Source organism: Labrus bergylta, chromosome 1 (genome assembly GCF_963930695.1).
Source record: "Labrus bergylta chromosome 1, fLabBer1.1, whole genome shotgun sequence".
Taxonomy (NCBI): Eukaryota; Metazoa; Chordata; class Actinopteri; order Labriformes; family Labridae; genus Labrus; species Labrus bergylta.
Window position 1 is genome coordinate 24,808,902 of NC_089195.1, and position 21,747 is coordinate 24,830,648.

Below are 21,747 nucleotides of genomic sequence, written 5' to 3' on the forward strand. Positions count from 1 at the left end.
TTGGAGGATGTTTAAATATATTTTCTAGGTTTTACTTAAATTTAAAAAAAAGTATATTCTTAATTCCACTCAGAAATCAATGATAAAAATGCAATTATAAAACAAATACTGAAATGTCAGATGAGGAGAAGACAAATTAGATAGGATTTGATAAGAAAGAAATCATTTTGAAGTCTCAGTAAGCTTTAAGTTTTTGCTTATTATTAGTGTTTGTGTTCAGAGTTTTGTTTTGGGGGGGAAAAGAAGAAGAGGAGGAAAAACACAAAACCTACTTTTATATTTATTGACATCTCTGTACTTAATTAGCGTTCACCCTAGTCGATGAAAATGTTTATTTTCCTCCTCCTGTTGTCATCAATAGTTTTAAGCTCTTGCCTTTAGAGTATTGATGTCTAAGAGCATGAATGCATTTTGTGAAAGAAGTCCTCACTGAATAGATATAAATTGATGCGTGTGCATTCTGTAGGTCTGGTTGAAGTCCTCACTAAATAGATGTGTGTGCATTCTGTAGGTCTGGTTGAAGTCCTCACTAAATAGATGTGTCTGCATGCTGTAGGTCTGGTTGAAGTCCTCACTAAATAGATGTGTGTGCATTCTGTAGGTCTGGTTGAAGTCCTCACTAAATAGATGTGTGTGCATGCTGTAGATCTGGTTGAAGTCCTCACTAAATAGATGTGTGTGCATTCTGTAGGTCTGGTTGAAGTCCTCACCAAATAGATGTGTGTGCATTCTGTAGGTCTGGTTGAAGTCCTCACTAAATAGATGTGTCTGCATGCTGTAGGTCTGGTTGAAGTCCTCACTAAATAGATGTGTCTGCATGCTGTAGGTCTGGTTGAAGTCCTCACTAAATAGATGTGTGTGCATTCTGTAGGTCTGGTTGAAGTCCTCACCAAATAGATGTGTGTGCATTCTGTAGGTCTGGTTGAAGTCCTCACTAAATAGATGTGTGTGCATTCTGTAGGTCTGGTTGAAGTCCTCACTAAATAGATGTGTGTGCATTCTGTAGGTCTGGTTGAAGTCCTCACTAAATAGATGTGTGTGCATTCTGTAGGTCTGGTTGAAGTCCTCACTAAATAGATGTGTGTGCATTCTGTAGGTCTGGTTGAAGTCCTCACTAAATAGATGTGTGTGCATTCTGTAGGTCTGGTTGAAGTCCTCACTAAATAGATGTGTCTGCATGCTGTAGGTCTGGTTGAAGTCATCTCCGAATAGATGTGTCTGCATGCTGTAGGTCTGGTTGAAGTCATCACTAAATAGATATGTCTGCATGTTGTGGGTCTGGTTGAAAGGAAAATTATATATATATATATATATATATATATACATATATATACATATATATACATATATATATATATATATATATATATATATATATATATATATATATAAAACATTATTTTATAAAATGCAGATTGTTTCACAAATGCTCATCTTCTCTTTCCAGATGCAATCAGAAACATTTAAATCCATCCCCTGCTGTCCCTGGGCTGCCTGTGACCACTTCTGCTCCCTAAGCTGTTTGGTATTGTTTGTTCTTTTACACTAGTTATTTGTATTTATTTTATTTTGTATTTACTTTAAAGAAATATTAGTGTTATTACCATTTTATAAATGTTTGTCTATAAGTATTTTTTTCTTTTTTAAATAAAGACATTCTGTTAAATTTAAAGCTGTAAGCCAGTTTTCTTAAGTGGATGAATATTGTCTTTGGTGGTCAAACTGTCTGCAATATAAGGGGCAACTGCTCAATTCTTAGCAGTCCTAGGGCACCAAAATGGCTAGGGTCGGCTCTGTAGTCTCATAATGACAACTTGAATCAGTCTCGTATTTGCAACTGTATTAAATACTCCTGTAGACTTTCTAACAAGAAAATAACATTCAAGCTTTTCAGGGTTTTTTTTCAATTTATACACCTACTAAGTTTTTTCATCAGTAAATTAGCTACGTGCTTTTTCTAATTTGTTCCCTTGGTTTGATGCGCCAATTTTCTAAGACTAATTTTAAAAGGAAAGTTTGTTTAAAAAAAAAAAAAAAAAGTTCTTGCTCAAAGTCCGGACCTTAACGCTTGAGGGGGAAGAGTAGCCTTTTTTTTATTTTTTTTTAATCCAGCCATAGTGCGTCAATGATGAGGAGACAAATCTGTGGGCTGGTCCTGCACATCACGGCCCCTTCCGGACTCTCACCTTATAAATACCGCGGGAGGTGAAATTATCGTTGTGTCTGCGAGAGCAGAGAAAGCTAACGCAACGAGGACTGCGTACATTTTAGCCGAGAAAACCCTAATTTGTCTTATTAACTTAATTGTGGTATTATCTCTTATCCAAGAAGAAATGGAGACGAAAGGCAACTCACTTCAATCTGTAAGTATTTTTTCTCCACTTCACTACAACTCTCTGCAGGTGTTCAGTGACAAGAAGTTTTGTAACATTTTGTTACATCAGATCAACCTTCTTTAAACCTCTCTTTGTTTTTATTTTCAGTGTTGTCATTGACGTGTAGTCTCAGATAAGACAGTGAACTCATCTGTCAGTTGAAACTGATTCAGCATTACCTAATGTTTACCTGAAAGAAAATGTGTTGTTTTAATTGGACATGTTAGACCCTCGGTGATTTCACTTTATCTGCAGGCTAAATGTTGTGGCCTTAAACGGCCTGATTTATCGGTACATTTTTTTATTTTATTTTTATAGGCTAGTAGGAATGCAATATGTGATGTTTTAAGGCTTCATGAAACACCCCGTTAAATATAAGCTAAGCTATGAGCGAGTAGGACACTTGGACAAATGCTCAGCAACCTCTTTCTCTCCTTTTCAGAACTTTAAGGGATTTCTGGAAAGAAGAGAAACAAAAGAGAAACAAGCCAAACTTGTTGCTTTCTCTTTAGACATCACTTCTGGTCAATTTCCGTATCTATAGCAAAAAATGAAACTCAAATAAATTGTATTGAAATGATAATTTCATCCTAGAGGTGTGTTGGGTGTCATTTTAAAACTGACTTTCAAGTAACGTTTATTTTCCCTCCTCCCTTTTCAGGTTGACTTAAACCTTCACGCTGAGGAAGTAATGTGAGTGACAAAATTCAAAGTATTTATTTATATAACCTTATGTACGTAAAACTGAGCATCTCACTGATATATCCTCATAATCATATTCAAGCAAACGAGACTTCATCTGCTGTTTGTAATGCACTAAACACACACTAGAGGTCAGTAGATATATCTTACTGATGCGCCCTCTTATCCAGTCAGTAAACTGTACAAACATACACATTTAAAAAGATTCACACACTCAGCTTTTTAATATTCATCTCTGATAAAAAAATATAATATTAGGCATGCAAAGGAAGAGATTTTAAGCGGTTTATTTTGTTGAACCCATTATTACAGTTTAAAAGTACATTCAAATGAAAGCCTGAAGTTTCTTCCTCTGCCGCAAGGTTCTTGCGCATGACTTTACGGCAGGTTTGTGTTTGTGATTTTGTGCATATTGGTAAGTAGAAGCCTAGCAATTTGCAATCTCTTCTGCAGGTCATCTAAAATGGATTTAGAGACTTCGTTGAAGGAATGCTCTGCTGCCCTTGAACTTTTTCTGGACAATAGGTTCTCTGATGCTTTGGCTCTCTTAAAACCCTGGTAAGTCACAGACGATCTTGATAATTTGTCACTCTTGCAGTACACAGCCTCTAATTGTGCTTTAATTTGCCCCTATCAGTGATTGATTACTATTTCTTAAATGACATGCTCGGAATAAGCATATTGCTTTACGTTTGTCCCCTTCAGGAAGGCTCAAAGCATGTACCACGCAATGGGCTACAGCAGCATCTTGGTGATGCAGGCAGGCATGACCTTTGAACCAAAGGACATGGATGCTGCCATGACGTCACTGAGAGAAGCCCTGCAGACATGCCAGAGGTATGATGTAACATGTGGAAAAATGTAATGAAAGTTTTATAACGCTAAAAGATTATTTGGTTCAAAATGTATCCATATACTTTAATGATGTAAATGTATTGTTCAAAAACAATGGACTGAACGTCTCTGTTAAATTGTAACCTTATACTTTGTGCTCCTTAAATAAGTTTTAGGAAGAAAACTGGAATAGTGGAGACTCTGGCCAGTCTGTGGTACAGACAAACAGCTGACAACCTTACAGAGGGTGAGTGCAGAGTTCTACTATCTCCACAGGATACAAATTAGTGAGAGTAGTTACTTGATCACACCACAAATCACATGATGACAATAGTGACATACAGGGGAATTACACTCATTTGGATGGTAGTTTAAGCAACAGTATACCCATTTAGACTGAAATGACCAGATTGATAAATGTCATTGATTGAGTACGAGTCACAGCACAAAATGTCAGTGCGATTACTGATAGGGCTGCACAGAAGTCTTCTGTCTTGTTCTATTTAAACATAAAAGAGTTTTCCAAAAAACTATCCTGTGAAATATCAGATTAATTATTTGTTTTCCTACAAATGTTAACATGTGTGACTGGTGTCACATTGACACTGTGAGCAAGTGCCGATTACTGTAGGCCACGAATGAGAATGTCAATCCGAATTATTTTGCTTATTTCTTGTAAACAGAAGAGATGCATGCAGAGCTGTGCTATGCTGAAGTTCTGCTGCAGAAGGCTGCCCTCACATTCCTGGATGAGAGTATCATCGGCTTTATCAAAGGAGGGATGAGAATCCGAAATAGTTATCAGATTTTCAAGTAAGAGTGCTGAAGAGGGTCTTTGTGTGGGGGCGTAAAAACAAAAAAAGTGAAAACATTGAGGTATATTCTTAAGTAACTTGTTGATTCTCCTTTCAGGGAATGCCAAACTATGGCAAGCGTCACAAAAGACATGGAAGAAAGGAAAAGCACACATGTTCACTTCAGGGGCGGCATCAGCATGGGCATTGGATCTTTTAATCTGGTAAATGTTGCTTTTCAGTCATCCTGTAGGCCCATATTTATGGATGCATGTCGAATCTTTTAGTGGTAAATTGTATTATAATGAAACACCTTTTTTAACGCCCACTTTTCCTCAGATGCTGTCTCTGCTCCCGTCCAGAGTCCTCCGAGTGATGGAGTTTTTGGGCTTTTCAGGAGACCGGGTAGGGCCCGTCACATAGAACCCATATATTTCTAATTTTGTAAAGTTCTCTGTCAATATAATCAAAGTGATTTGATAGTGGAGGTTTTTCTAATGTCAATTGACATCTATCATTATGTTACAGGAAGTAGGTTTGTCAGAGCTAAGACAGGGAGCAGGCAGCAACAGCCTGCGCTCCATCCTCAGCGCTCTGACTCTGCTGATGTATCACCTCTACATTACAGTCATTCTAGGTGAGACACTGTGTTACGGGACCACTGCATCATTTCTTACAGGCATTCAATTTCCTCATTCTTTCTTTAATTTGTAAATAAAAACAATATTTAGCTTACGATGAAATAACCTCTCATGTTCCTCTATCAGGAACTGGGGAAGGAAACCTTACTGAGGCTGAAGCTCTGCTGGTGCCCTACACTCAAAGATTTCCAAATGTGAGCAGTTTGAAAACAAAAAAAAAAAAACACTTGTTGCAGATGTCACTATTTCAAAATGTCAGCATATTGAATGCGATCATTTGTACCTTGTCCACAGGGAGCTCTTATCCTTTTTTATACTGCAAGAATCGCTTTGCTCAAGGGGAACTTCACATTTGTAAGTATTGCCCTCGCTTGTTTTAAAAATGCAATCTCAGCGCCATGTGGCTGTAGTTGTGATACATCTGTGATTCTCTACAGGCCCAGGAGAAGTTCCTGGCATGCATTGCAGCGCAGGAAGAGTGGCGTCAGATCCACCACTTGTGTTACTGGGAGCTGATGTGGGCCTACTCCTTTGAACAAAATTGGAAGGAGGCATATAAATATGCTGACCTGCTCTGCAAAGAAAGCAAGTGGTCACAGGTAATTAACGACGTCACATTTTCTACACTTTGCACTTGCAATACTTTTTTTCACCTCTCATGAGGAGCTGTTTTTTTTTCCCTTCTTTTGCAGGCTGTTTACGTCTTCCAGAAAGCTTCTATCTTGAGCATGCTACCTGAGGAGGAGGTGAAGAAGCTTGGAGAAAATGTGGAGGATTTATTCAGGTAGATAAAAACAGAACCGTTGTTCATGCACAAAGTGTGGATGCATGTTCAACATTTCAATTGTCCTACAGTAACTGTTATTTGTTGTTTGTAGGCAGGTGGATAGTCTCAGACTGAGGATTGCTGGTAAGTCGATTCCAACGGAGAAGTTTGCAGCAAAGAAGGCCCAGAGATACTCTTCTTCTTGCCCTGTGAAACTGGTCGTACCTGCTCTGGTGAGAAAACGACATCATATTGCCCAATCACTGCTATCAACCCAGTGCTTGTTTCTAAAACATTGTTTTCTGCAGGAGATGATGTACGTGTGGAATGGTTTCACTGTCGTTGGAAAAAGACCTGAGCTGACAGAGAGCATCTTGAACACGTTAGAGAGAGCGGAGGAGGAGCTCAGAGACGATCCCAGTGAGTAAAAAGGAAGAATAACAAAAGCAGACTAATTTGTTGTATGACCACTCTGAAACAAAAAGTTGTTTTTCTTTCATTTATAGACCCATCTGAGTATCACCTGGATGACCAGTGTGTTGTTCAGCTACTGAAGGGCCTGTGCTTGAGACAGCTAGGGCGTCTGGTCCAGGCTGAGCTCTGCTTCAATCACGTCATTTCCAGGTATGCTCGTCTTTACACCACTGCAACACAAACACAGCTTCAGCAATCATCTGGCATCAAAAATGACAATGGTGACACTTAATAGTACAGTTGATTTTTTTAAAGTCCTGTTTATATACAAAGGTTCAGTTTAAGCTAACTAGTTTGTGCTAAAGCATCAAGATGTGTCATTAGCTCAAATCAGTGACTCCCTCCTCATAGTGGGTATGAGAATTATAGACATTGAGCCATGTTATTATGTAGTTAAATACTTGAATATCTCTCTCTTTAAAGAAATGTCTCCGTTGAATGACTCTAAGATATGATATTGGCTTTCATTTTTTTTTTTTTTTTTTACCTACGTAATTGGCATTCCTCTTACTTGATGATCACTTGTGATATTTGCAAACTAAAATGTATGGTAATTTAAGTCTTACATTTACCTTGTCCTCTGCCTAGAAAAATGCACTGTGAAGGACATTTAGTGTGCTGACTCTCACCTTGTCCTGATGAACATGATGCATAACGTTTTTTTAAACTTTTTTACAGAGAAAATGATATCAAGCATGACAACTACCTGGTGCCTTTTACCATGTATGAGTTGGGCCTGTTGCACAAGCAGAAGGGTGACATCCCAACCGCCATTACAATGATAGAAAACGCAATGTAAGTATTTTCAGCCCATCCATGCCAGGGACGGGTTTGGTTCCACTTAGTGTTGATAACAAACAAACAAACAAACAAACAAAAATCTCCTTCCAAGATTGCCTTGATGAAATACAGTCCAACAACAGAAAAGGCATTGAGTCTTATAATAGCATTTCTTTTATTGGTTGTGAGGGTCTTAAGATTGATCCTCATTTGATCACTTTCTTCTTGTAATGAACAAACTTTCTCTGAAAGGAGAGATGTGCAAACATGTTAGTTCATGTAACACCAGTGTATAAAACAAAGGTTTAATAAATGTTTTATTTGTAGGACGAACTACAAAGACTACAACATGGAATCAAGGCTACACTTCCGCATCCATGCAGCACTCAACACCATGGGCTCTTTTGCAGCCAAACTTCCTCCTTCACGTACTCCGGCTTAGATGACCCTGTGGTAGGAAGGTTGACACAACTCGCAACCCTGTTTACTTCCTTGAATTCTGCGGCTGTACTTGAAATGATCAGGATTGGCATCTTGTTGTCAGTCCCTTGATTATGGTGTGTACATCCAAACTTAACTTTGTAGGTTGTTGCAGAGCAGTGCTCTGAATTTCAGCCCAGTATGCTCCTTTAATGATTCAGAAATGTGTTTTATCTGTATGTTGGTGTGTATCTGAAAGTGCATCTTATGAAAGAAAAGTGTAATGTATGTGTTGGTGTATGAATATGTTTAAGATGTTGGGTTATATTCCATTGAAATATATCACAGCTTTTGTTTTAGCTTGAAGCTCCTTTTATCACAAGTTCTGCTTTGAGATGTTCATGAGGTTAAACTAGGTTTAATATTTAAAAATGTTTGTCAAAAAAGAAATTGAATAATATAAACATAAATATATATAAATAATGATTTTAGTATTTAACTACATGCTGGTACAGTTCAACATTGTTCTAAAGATCTTGTAAATAACTTTTTAATTCCCCCCTGTGTTTTATGAGTCAATATGCTGTGTTTAGTATTCACTGAATAAATACTGTGTATATAATGACAATGTCTCTTAAATGGTTACACAATGAATATGTAAGGTCAGATGATTATTGAACTTTCTAAAAACTTCCCTTGACACCTTTTTTTTTAAAAAGACCACTATGCATGATCAATTCATTTTGAATTAGTTTTACCCGAGGCTCGATTGAAAATCAATCCTGCATTCAAGGAGCACTTCCCTTTTTCTGTATAACTGAATTAAGGGAAAAGCCTGGAGCAAATCTTTTAACTCCAGTCCATCTTTTAGAGGGATCCAGATTTTTCTCATAATTTTTCAAATAATAAATGAATTTACATATATAGCACCTTAAGAAAAGTATTACAACAAAAGCAAGTCTAAACAAAATGGGTCTTAAGCTGCTTTTTAAAAGAGTCAATAGTGCCTGCCAATCTTAAACCCAAAGGCAAAGTTTTCCAAAGTGTCGGATCTACGAACTCAAATGCACAGTCTACCTTTGCCTTAAGTCTGGAGTGTAGAACAACTAAAATACACTGAACCGACGACCTAAGAGATCTGCTGGGAGTGGAAGGCTGTAAAAGTCCTGAGAGGTAGACAAGTGCCTGTCCAAGCAGGGCTTTAAAAGTAAGAACAAGAATCTTGAATTGTATTATAAAGATCATGGCATGCCAGTGTAGAAACAACAGAATTAATGTTATATGTGACATTTTGGAGGCTTTGGTTAATAGTCTGGCTGCAGCATTTTGTACTAATTGTAAACAGTTCTGGGATGTTTCTCTGAGAAAGGTGAAAAGTGAGTCATGATAATCCAAACGGGATGAAATGAATGTATGTATGATCATATCCATCTGAGCTGTGGGAACAATGGGCCTTAGTTTGGCCATATTTCTCAGATGGGGAAAAAAAATCAGAATGGGGATCCTCTGTGTTCAGCGGCTACAGTTCTCAAGGAGGGTGGCCTGGGTTCGAATCCAACCTCCGTTCTCCTTTCTCTCATGTCATTCCTCACTCTCACTCACAAATAAAACTTTGAAAAAAAATCTGAGTGAACCAGACAGTGAACATGACAACCAAGGCACAGAGACTGACCAAAAGAAACATCGAATAAACCTGGAACTGGCCCACGAGTCTGGTGACAGTCGGAAAGAAAACAACAGCTGTAGCATTAATTCAATGTGAGAGCCACAGTATGTGGGCCTAGCAAGCTGCCATGAGACTATAACTTTAAATCACTGAGACAGAATGACCTACATATTACGGATAAATATTATTGTTCATACAACACATTCATTTGACATCTTAAGTCCCAATTTACTTTAAGATTAAGATTATGACTTTAGACATTCCTGTTGTCTACAATGTTTAAAGTTCCTCAAAACAGAAATGTCTCCCTCTGAATATCAGTAGCTCAGTCTGTAGGGACTTGGGTTGGAAATCGGAGGGTTGCTGGTTCAAGTCCTGGCATGGACCAAGTCTGGAACTTGGCCTGGTAGCTGGAGAGGTGCCAGTCCACTTCCTGAGCACTGCCAAGGTGCCCTTGAGCAAGGCACCTAACCCCCCCACCAGCTCAGGAGCGCCCACTGTGGGCAGCCCCCTCACTCTGAGACCTCTCCATTAGTGCATGTCCATAGGATCCTGTTTGTGCATGAGTGTGTATTTCAGCCTATGTTTGTGTAGCATGTTAACTAGACAGAGTGTAAAAACGAATTTCCCCTCGTGGGATCAATAAAGTATACATTATTATTATTATTATGTTAAAATAGAACAAGCTCTGATCTGAAAACTAGGAAAGGTTCCAGCCAGCTTAGGTGAGTGAAGCGAAACTTGCCTCGACTTGAGATTGATAGTGGGCTTTGTTTGGGCTGAGCACTTACGGTTCATTCTCTGAGCATCAACAGGAGAGGTCAGCTCACACGGGTCACACGGGTCTCTCTGTTGATTGCAAGCTGAAAGTCAAGCAGGGGTGGGTTAAGCCATGTGAAATTAAGAAAAGGAATTTCAGCTGCAGGTTATTTCTGGTATTTAAGCACACAAGGTCACTGAAGTGTCAGCCCCTTGAGGCCTGTCAGGCCTCATTGAGACCGAATTTGGTAAAGACCAGCGAGTCTACCTGCGCGAGTCCACTGAGCCAGGACCTCTGTGACTACTGCCTTTGCCTGTATTTCCTCTGGTTGCCTGCCTAATCCATCATGCTACAAACAAATCTCTGTCATTCATGGGTACAGGACAATCTTAACAACCTCAGCTTAAGAGAGCCTCTTCTACCCACCCTTCATTAAGTTTGAGCTTTTGGACCTGCCAATCTGTTGTGAATAAAACAGAATGTATCCCAGCACGAGCAAAACTTGCAGACATTCATGCACTTGCTCTCTGAAACATGGATATGTCCAGAAAACATGATCACACCATCTGCTCTCTCTGTTGACACCGAGTTCTCACACATGTCCCACTCTGTTGGACATTGACGGGGAACGGGTATCCTCATTCCCATAACCTAGAAATTCAACAATTTCCTCCCAATGAGCAACAGCTACTCATTTGAATATCTTGAAATCATGGATACTGCTCGTAAAACCATCAAGGGCTCACTGAGGTCATCAGAGAGCAAAGGTAAGGGCTCAGAGCAGCAGAGAGAAAATGGCAAAAAGCCAAAGAGTCCTCTGAACCCAGCGACTTTTAGCATAGATTTGCTTCATTCAAAACGGGTGACTCATATTATCAGAACAAGATCTGCAATGTAGGATGCAGGAAAAATGTTTTCTGCTTTTAACTCACTGCTCCACCCATTTCCTCCTCCACTCTCTGCTCACACCGGATGTGTTTGCCTCATATTCTACTGAAAAGGTTTTTATCATCAGTAATCAGTTTTCTGAGCCTGACCACAGTTTTGACCGTTAACCATCAAATCCTCCTATCCCCGCTCTCTGAACTTGACATCTCAGAATCTGCCCTCTGCTGTTTCTATCCTACCTCTCAGGGAGATCTTTTAGAGTGTCTTGGAAGGGAGAAGTTTCCGAAGCGCACAACCTATCCAAACGGCTGCCTTAAGGGTCAGTTCTCGGTCCCCTTCTCTTCTCCATATACATCACCTCACTTAGTGCAATAATCTGATTTCATGGCTTCTCATACCACGACTATGCTGCAATACATACTTCTTCACGTCATTCCAGCTAGATGACATTGCAGTCTCAGCAAGAATTTTGTCATGCCTCGCTGATGGCTCTTAATGGATAAATGAACGCGACCTTCAGCTCAACTTGTCATCCCAGCCAGTCCCTCTATGCAACCACAGATCAAGCTTGGTAAAACCAAACTCATGCCCAAGTCAGCCCGGAACCTACCGGTAGGTGTCATGATTGATGACCAACTAACATTCAAGCTACAAGTGGCCTAAGAGTCGAGCTAGAGTCCTCTCGTCTGTCACCCCCTCTAGTCCATTCGATCTGCACAATACCTTTGCAACTTTAAGAAAAAGCTAAAGACCCAGCTCTTTCATGAACACCTACGCACTTAATGATATTGAGAGATGATGTTGATGATTTTGATGATGACGATATTAAGGATGGTTTTGATGCTGATAAGAACTGTCAAGAGCAGCTGTAAATGTTGTTGTTGATGACTTTATAATGACTTTAATTATCTAAAAAATTAAAAAAGTGCTCTGCCTCTGTACACCGCCTGTCTGCACCTGTGTGTTTGATCGGACTCAAAGCTGTTTGCTTGCACAGTAGAAGACCACTTTGGCTGAACATGAAGGCATCAGTATAAGATAAGATAAGATAAGATAAGATGAGATATACTTTATTTATCCCAGCAGAGAAATTTAGGTGTTCCAGCAGCCAGCATACATACAAACATACAACACAACATATATATACATACATATCCCACCCATACAAAAAACATGAGCCCACAATACATAGCCAGGATAAAAAAAAAGTGGTATGGCTGGTCCATGTGCATAAGTAGCTATTACTCATAGATAACAGTACAAAATACTAGCTCTGCCAGTGCATAGTATGATAGATAAATAAATAATTATTATAAAAAAAGCAGTCAAGTGTGCAAATATACAGGTGCAAAATACAGTTTGATATATGCAGCTCAGGCTAAAGTTTAAAAAGTTTAAATGTCTTCTGTCCTTACTTAAAGGGTAGTCGTTATATAGTGCAATTGCAGTAGGTAAATATAATATAATATAATTGAAATATATAATTAATTAATTATAATATATAATATAATTGAAATATATAATTAATTAATTAATTAATTATGATATATAATATAATATAATTGAAATATATAATTAATTAATTATAATATATAATATAATATAATTGAAATATATAATTAATTAATTATAATATATAACATAATATAATTGAAATATATAATTAATTAATTATGATATATAATATAATATAATTGAAATATATAATTAATTATAATATACAATATAATATAATTGAAATATATAATTAATTAATTATAATATATAATATTATATAATTGAAATATATAATTAATTAATTATAATATACAATATAATAAATTGAAATATATAATTATTATAAATATAATTGAATTTTAGTCACAAGTGGAACAGAACTGTACTTTTGACACTTAATTATGTAAATTGTATTGTATTTGAAGATTTAAAATAAAGGTAATACTTTATTTCCCCACTTGTTAACAAGAAAATAATCTGAGAATTTGCCATCAAAATGCATCTCTTTCTATTTTAGGTATTTAGCCTATGCATGTACATCAACAAGTAAATGAGACACAGTGCCAAGGATTTGAACGACAGTCCCACAGTCCCACAGTAGGCTGGTTAGAGGGTTTTTTTAACATGCACCAGTCAGTGAGCCGTCAGCACTGGTTACCACATGGTCTGTGGTGATCAGCTGACTCTGGCGGAGGAGGAAGAGGAGTAAAGATGGAGGGGAACAGGGACGAAGCGGAAAGATGTATAGATATAGCGACGAGGGCGCTCGAAGCCGGCGATAAAGAGAAAGCGTTGAGATACCTGAACAAAGCAGAGAAGCTGTATCCCACTGTCAGAGCCAAAGGTAAAAACCCGTTCATGATTGTCACGTTACGCTAAACCAAGCCAAGGAACATTAGTGATGTTTAGTGTTAAGCTAGATGAACGCTGACGTTTGTTAACATCCCTCCACACAGTGTCCCCCCCACTCGGTAATGGCATGTTGTATTTAATTGTTGGAAGATGGTCATTTAAATGGCCAAAAAAAAAAAAAAAGACAGGAAATTAAGGAACACATAACCAATTTAGTCAGCCTTAGCCAAGTTGTCGGCCTAGCCTTGTGTTAGCTAGCAGGCTAACGTACACATCGCCTCGCTGTGACGTTCATGGACCTCTTAGTAAATCGGGATTATGTACGATGAAATACAGTGAACAAGCATAAGCCTCTAGTTGTGGCAGCTTTGTACTATAATACCATATGCGAACACAAAGGTAGCCACTCCAGACACGTCCATCTATAAGCAGCCTTCAATTCATGCTAACCAGGTTTCACTTATTGCAACAGCTTGAAAAGCCTTTTTGGTTCATCTGCAGTTTTACTAAAGTATACACGATGACGTCAACAATAATGCTGATTTTCTTTTCTTCTTTTGACTTGCAAAACAAGCAAGCAGCATTGAGATGGGTGTAGTTTGTTGTCGCTAGGACTTGATGCTATCCATCCAGCCACCTGCCAATCCTTTAATTGAATGACCCAGAGAGAGACTGGAAGTGTGGGCTAATCCGGGACACACATCTGCCTTAAAATAACAGAATGAAGGATTGACTTGAGTCAGTAAATGGTTCCTCAATATACAGTGTAGTGAGCGACTGTGGGATAAATGAACGTCATGATTGATGATCTGTAGATCCTCCAGGGTCTGAGATCAAGTGTATTCATAACCCTAACCTGCAACTATAGCAGCTAACAAAATGTTTATCCCTTTTTTTTTGTCTGCCTCTTCTCAAATGTGTGCAATAGAATAGAATAAAATAGAATTACTTTTTACTATTGATCCCAAACTGGGAAATTGTGGCGTTACAGCAGCAGGTTGTCCAAACACACAATATGAGTAAAAAACACAATGTTAGCAATCTAAACACAATATAATATTAACTACAAAGTGAATAAGTACTAAAAGATATCAAAAATAAGAATGTGAATATATACAACCAGGATTTAACTAAGCATTACTAGTCTTAAATAGGAAGATTAAATATGGAAGATTGAATGTAAATGTGCAAAAACAGAGTCGTAGATGGCAAGTCTTAAAGCTCAAAGGTTGACAACACTCAGTGACATCTGATAGTAGAAATATGGACTAATGTCGTTGAATGTGTTGACTGTCTATTCTTAACAAAAAATTTATGATATGATATATATGATGTATATCATTTAAAATGTTTAAATGATATATATATAATTTTAAAAGTCCATTTGCACGCACTACATTAAAACAAATGTGTATCTCAGTAAATGGAGTTAAATTATGGAATTCTCTCTAATCATTTAAAATGCTGCTCAAGTGTCATTCAATTTAAAAGAATGTGTAAAGAAAAGGTTCTGGGAAATTATGACTGTATTGAGTTAATCTAAGTGATTGTATTTGATTGTTTCTGTATTTTTTTGTATCTATTTTTTGTTTTGTGAAAGAAAGAGGAAAAACAACAGGTTATAGCCATCTTATTTTGTTAAACAGTATTGTGTTATTAGGAAAGGGGGCAGGTATTATACGTTTTCTTCTTCCTGCTCCTGTTTGCTCATGAACAGTGTTTCAGCATTATGAGAAAATATTTTTTTGTTGTGTATTATGGTGTTGAAACCATACACTGAATTGAGCAAATAAATCAAATATGAGATGAAATATATCTGTTAAGAGAAAAAGTGGCAGGAGACCTGAATTCTCTGCTTGCCATACCCAACATGTATTTGGCTGGTGCATTCCTTCAGCTCCTCAGCTGTTAAACTGTAACTTGTTAGTTGAAATGTAATAGAGTTAGATGTCCATCCTTTGTCTGCGTAATGATGTGCTTGCACCATCAGGTTAAGCTGTTCAGGCTGCTAACAGGAAGCAAGTACCCAACCGTCCCTCCAAGGAAGGGCCTTAAATACAGGGGAGGGGTAACTGCTCATACCTTGCTAACAGACTGGTGTAATTACTAAAAAACTTATCTCACCCATACTGATGTAAGAAAGAAAGTGAAAGCTTTCCATGGTCTGATATTTCAATCTTGCACTGAACAAACAAATAAGCAGAGAAAAAACAACATAAAACAATAACTGAATATTAATAGCAGGTTTTTCAGTACCTGATGTGAGGGGATGGTCATGTTGCAGTGAGTTTACATTTGCTCAGGTCTGTCATTGACTGACTATAATGTGTATTAGTACCCAAACCCCTGGTGATACTGTCAAGAGCATCATACACAAAAATGGTCGGCAAAAGATGGCAGGCAAGTCAGAACCTTTTACAACACCCTCTTTTTGGTAAAGTGCAACACAATTCCACATTTTCCTGCTGTCATTGAGTTATCTGGTGTCAGTGCGCAGGTTATTATCATCTGACTCAACTCAGATTTTTCCAGTCTGCTGTGAATGTGTTTTCAGTTGTCAGTATAATAATATAAAATATATACTATATAGGGGGAAGAAAGAGATAATGGAAGGAAGTTTATGTTTCAAACTATTTTATCACTATGCAAACAAGGCTGCTGTTGAATCTGTGTGTGAAAGCTGTAAAATACAAGTACAAACTGAACAGAACTAAAGGGGCATTCATGTTAAGTTCCCTTAAGTGTTATAGAAAAGGATTGTGGCAGTGCAGGACACAATAATTGTGTGCTTATGTTATATGAGAACAGGCCATATAACAATGAATAATACATTCAAATAAAACATGGACTACATAACAGTTGAAAGCATTTCTACTACAGAAGCAGAGATGATAAGTTAGCTCTATACTGTTGCTTTGCCATCTTATCTTTCCTCAATGCACCTCACACCTGATCACTATTAAGTTATTCATGTAACTGTACATCAGAGAGCTGTTCTTTTATCTGTGCTTGGGTAGTGACACAGTTTCTTCATTTTAGAGTTTTTGTTGGTGTGAGAGAAGCTTTTACCTTACTGCGTTATAGGCTGAATTAGAGTTTTAATACTTTTATACTTTCTGAAAGTAGCTGTCTGTGTTCTCCGATGTGCGGACACGGACTTGACAGGGCGTCCCTTTTATTATTTTTCAATTTTTTAATTTTTGCGTGCGCCTGTCTTGTTAGCACACTTAATAATAGCATTTAGCCATTCATGTATTATGTACAAGAAGTAACCATGCTCAGGCCCAGTTAGTCCTGGGGCAGTGTGAGTGCAGGCCAGCGAGGGAATGGGGAGCGGGAGCAATCGTGCTTAAGCACGGTACGGGACAACTTTTCCTAGTGTGAGTGTGTCTTAAAAGCTTGGGCAGTTGTAGGATACTAAAGGCACTAAATGCCGTTTTTAACTGTAATCTTTTTCTTCTTCCATACTTCCTCAGCTTTGTTGGATGCATTACAGAAGAATGGCAGCTCAGCGGGTAATGGTGCATATCGTCGGCGGCCAACAGAAAGCACAGATTCCCAGTCAGAAAGGAAAAGTCAAGAGTCTGGAGGAAGTGACTTGGCTAAAGCCTTCACCAAAGAGCAGGTCGAGGGAGTGCAAAGGTGAGGATTTTAAGATTCTCCAGGTCCTCCTGGTCATGCTGTATTTGTTGTTGTTTGCTTGTTGGTACTGTGATATGTCCCTCTCCATTTTGGTGCGTTCCAACAAATTGTAACATCAGTACTGTTTCTATCAGACCTGATTAGTCCTTTCATCTGTGGCTGCAGTGTTGTGCAAACAGCTATTGCCATGGGAACCTCTTCAGCTTAGTGTCATGCCCATTAGGGGAGAAAGAGAGAGACATTTAGCAGCATGATCTAGATACCGGATAACCACTGCATGGTCTTATTTTAGACCACAATATATGGAGGAAGATGTAGGCAGTCGAAGATTTCATCCAAAAATGTCCGCTTCAAGATGCATCACAGAAAGACTGATGCTAATAGCCGCTGGAGTTTATTTATAGGATGAAAACACTGCTCGTTATTATGTAATCCTACAAGTCTATTGCACTTAAATGTCAGCTCTCTATTCCCTTGTGCTCTTTAACTAAAACCTCAGGGAACCTCCTGTGGGTTTAAAATTGCATCATATCTTCTGAGCGAAAGTAAGGCTTTTAATGCTACATGTTTACCCTTTCCCCTCTTCACAGACTCTTTAGATTGTTTCAAGAATACCACAGTCAATTGATCATATTTTTAAAGGAACGGTGCATAGGATTTTGTAGTTTTTAGCTCTGTGGTTTTAGGATGCAAACAACTATTAACGCTCTTACTCTCCCCTATCAAGCATATATGATGGCTTCAAAAGACCCTTTCTTTAGCCAGGTGTTGGCATTTCCTTTTGTGCAACTGTAGAAACATGGAGATGTTAAAATGGTGCGCTACACAGAAGAGGACCCACACCCTCTGTTAATACGGACATACACACAATTGTACTTTTTAGGTGATTATTTTCTTTAAAAAAAACAAACATTTAATCAGTTAAAATACTCTGTATTAGATTAGTATATCTGGGAAATAGAATAATATATACAATATAATGATATCAGTAGAAATCAAACTATATCAGAAATTAATAAAGTTTAGATGCTTGTTTTCCTTCTTTCCTACTTCACCTTTTTTTCTTTATATAAAACAAGAGCTGTCATTCCTCTGGAAGAGACCCACATGGTATACAGATATACTGTGTATTTTGTTGAATAATATCAAGTGTTTGAAATTAAGTATGGTGAATACACTCTTAAAATCGCTGTAAAGGAAAACCACACCATTTATGTTGGTGGAAAAATCTTTAAATGTGTGAAAAGACCGAGTGCTGTGTTTCACTGAGTTATGGATTTTTAGACTGTTAAAAGGTTTTTCCACAAGATTAAGTTTCAGGTTTGCAGGGCCAAATGGGGGGGCTCAATGACACACTTGGGTTCCTTAGCATAATCCTGCACAAGTTGTATCTTGCTGATACTGTAAGTACAACGTATACATGGCAAACTCCATTTCAAAATGATCTGAGGCATCTGTGTGAGTACAGAAAATCCAGATTCTTAAACCACTGGGGTAATGTAAAAAGAACAGTGCTTGAATATTAACTCAGTTGTGTGACTTGAGCTATGATCATCAGTAAGTAACTTATCATATGCATGTGTCTGCTGCTGTTCTGAGGGTGACGGGGAAAGAGACTGTTACATTAAACCAAGAGTAGCATCTTCTGCTGAAATAAAACTGATCCACTTGATTGTTTACAACTGCTTTCCTGTCTTTTCAGAATAAAACGGTGTAAAGACTACTATGAAGTTCTGGGGGTCAATAAAGAGGTCAATGAGGAGGAGTTAAAGAAAGCCTACAGGAAACTAGCACTTAAGTTCCATCCAGACAAAAACCACGCACCAGGAGCAACAGAGGCCTTTAAAAGTAACTCCATTATGATTTCTATCTGATCTGTTCTGAGCTTTTAGAAGAGTAGCTCCCCTGTGACTGATGCATGTTTAATAACATGTAACTTAGGAGTATTTATGCATTGACTTTTAGCATGTAGAAAATGAAAGGATTTATGCCTCTTCTACACATCATGTGTGATCCACTTTAGAGATCGGTAATGCGTACGCAGTGCTGAGTAACCCAGACAAAAGGCGACAGTACGACCTGACGGGAGGGGATGAGCCGAGCAGCCCGGGTCACTCGCACGGAGGAGGCTTCGACTTCCACAGGGGCTTTGAGGCCGACATCACTCCTGAAGACCTCTTCAACATGTTCTTTGGAGGAGGCTTTCCCTCCTGTAAGTACCTGTACATTTTTAATGTCAGTGACTTTTATTTAATTTATTCCTGTTATTTAGGTTTTATCTATTTAGAATACAGCGGTCTTGTCTTTGACTTTGGATGGATTGTTTAAGTACAAGACTGAACATTGTTATTTAGATCTTTTGGTGAAGCGTGAGATCCTCAGAAGTTTTAAACAGTTAATTTTACAAGTCATCTGGAAAGAAAACGTGATAATAAGCACTCCAGAAGTAAAGACGGGTGGTTGCGTTCTCTTTTCTTTTAGACGTGCATAAAATTGAACACTAGGCCTGATATGCCATCTTATGTAGAAACAACTGAACATGAAGTTTTTTTGAATTCTGACCATTGTCTTTGTATCTGTACACCTCTGACATATCCTTTTTATCTACAGCAACTGCACACACCTTCACCAACGGCAGAACTAGCTTCAGCCATCAGGCGGATTACAGACAAGAGAGAACAGAAGAAAGAGGAGATGTATGTAGACGTGTTCAGATTTTTTTCCATTTCTTTTGTGTGTGTGTGTGTGTTTGCAAAAGTTGAATGAGCAGTTTGATGTGCACCTTTAGAAAAGACATTGTACAAAATCTTCTCATTGCACTGTGTTTCCCTTTAGGGTGGCTTCTCAATGTTTATCCAGCTGATGCCCATCGTGGTTCTGATAGTAGTGTCAATACTGAGCCAGATGATGGTGTCCCCTCCACCCTACAGTCTCTACTCCAGACCGTACGTACTAAGTTTTAAAGTTTGCATTCATATTGTTTTTGTATTAATAAAACGTCGGCACAAACAGCTTTTCATGGTGTCAACTAAACCCTAGAGAAATGCATTTGAGGGCTTTAGTATTCCATTCTTAATTTTCTTTTTTTCTGTCTTCCTTTTTTCTTTTTTTTTGCACAGTTCTTTTTTTAATGGGATCTACTATTTAAGGAACTATCAACTCTAGGGTCAGAATTTTTCAAAAGGCTTGTACTCCCTCTGTGTTTCAGATCCACGGGTCAGACAGTGAAACGGCAGACAGAAAACTTGCGCGTTGACTACTACGTCACAAGAGATTTTAAGTCGGAGTTTAAGGGCTTGGCGATGCAGCAAATTGAGAAAAGTGTGGAGGAGGACTATGTATCTAATGTTAGAAATAACTGTTGGAAGGAGAGACAGCAAAGTGAGTAACAAACGTATTAATACACCTTTTAAAGCTTTTGCTTTACACTTTTTTTCCCCTGGACTCTTGTTATAGCTCTCACATTGTGTTTCTGCTCTTCTCATCCAGAAACAGACCTGCTGTATGCTGCTAAGGTATACAGGGACGACCGAATGCGCAAGAAGGCAGAACTTATGACCATGGATAACTGCAGGGAGCTGGACAGACTAAACAACCTATTCAGAGGAGGATGAGTTAGACCCTTTTAGATCACGTTATTGTACAGAATAGATGTGTATGTTCATGTTTTTTTTTAAGAAAGAGTCTTAACTCTAGGAGCAAAAACTTAAAGAAATAAGTTCAAAGTTAAAAAATGTCCATTCTCTCATATCCCCCTTCCAACTCTCTTTCCTCACTCCAGCCTGACCCCAGGAATCGCCTTGTTACTTCACAATGAAACAATCTACTCACACTGTAGAACGCCCCAGGCCTTCTCGTTTTTTTTTACTCTCCTTTTCTTGTGTTTTCCTAGAAACAAGGACACTTGATTGTAAAGGCATGTACTTTTGAGTAATAAGAACCCCAGAGACATTCTTCACAATTAATTCACTGTCAGCTTTCAGCATCATCTGCTTGAGGTAAATATAAGATGGGACACTTTGTAGGTTTGTCTGGTGGGGTTGACCTCCAGCCAAATCCATTTCTTGAAGGACACAGGAACAAATGAAGAAAAAAAAAAAGCATCTTTTATCCTTCCACTCTGTTCCAAATGTGAGCAAAGATCAGTAGATCATCAATAAATACCTGTGATTTTGCTACAAGAGAATATTTTATGATTACTTCAACATTTGAAGTTGGTTGGGGCTTAACATGGAAGGACGTTTAAGCTGTTCATAAATGGTTGTACATTTTAATTTTTGAATGTTTTGAAATTTATGCAGTTATTTAAGAAACTATAGAGGAAAGAAATTTTTCTTCAGTGCTCGCCTAATCATTTAAATAAAGTCAAATTATTACAATAGACTGATTTTTTTTTTTCTTTCTTTTCTGTCAGTTTCTTTCCCAAAATGACAGGTACAAAAAACATCACATTTTGCCTTTATTCATTTTTGCTGCCACACCTACACACATTTACATTAGAGCTGAAACGAAAGTGACCAGTGCTCGTTCATAGTTCTTCTTTTCCTCGAGACTTTCAGGCTTGTGGATAATCTTTAATAGCTAGCAAACGGCACTGTGCTAAGAAATGGAATGTAACCAAGTAGGTCATTGTTGTTTTTCCATAGGTTATAATCA

General features: G+C 38.1%; 2 protein-coding genes across 2 annotated transcripts; both read left to right on the top strand.

Annotated features, from left to right (window-relative positions):
* Positions 1 to 2,209: 2,209 nt before the first annotated feature.
* Positions 2,210 to 8,408, top strand: LOC109980542 (tetratricopeptide repeat protein 39B). Its single transcript, XM_020628912.3, has 18 exons — positions 2,210 to 2,363; positions 3,037 to 3,068; positions 3,531 to 3,635; positions 3,783 to 3,914; positions 4,082 to 4,158; positions 4,595 to 4,724; positions 4,824 to 4,929; positions 5,045 to 5,110; positions 5,234 to 5,342; positions 5,473 to 5,540; positions 5,641 to 5,700; positions 5,784 to 5,945; positions 6,039 to 6,130; positions 6,225 to 6,345; positions 6,421 to 6,532; positions 6,619 to 6,736; positions 7,265 to 7,381; positions 7,694 to 8,408. Exons 1-18 carry the CDS (start codon positions 2,334 to 2,336, stop codon positions 7,806 to 7,808), a joined length of 1,752 nt encoding a protein of 583 aa, XP_020484568.2. The 5' UTR covers positions 2,210 to 2,333; the 3' UTR covers positions 7,809 to 8,408.
* A 4,852-nt stretch (positions 8,409 to 13,260) lies between these two features.
* On the top strand, positions 13,261 to 21,472 carry dnajb14 (DnaJ heat shock protein family (Hsp40) member B14). The gene is made up of 8 exons (XM_020628908.3): positions 13,261 to 13,441; positions 16,926 to 17,091; positions 18,794 to 18,939; positions 19,115 to 19,303; positions 19,702 to 19,787; positions 19,927 to 20,036; positions 20,300 to 20,472; positions 20,581 to 21,472. The coding sequence occupies exons 1-8, from the start codon at positions 13,309 to 13,311 to the stop codon at positions 20,703 to 20,705; spliced, it is 1,128 nt and encodes a 375-aa protein (XP_020484564.2). The 5' UTR covers positions 13,261 to 13,308; the 3' UTR covers positions 20,706 to 21,472.
* The last annotated feature ends 275 nt before the right edge of the window (positions 21,473 to 21,747 follow it).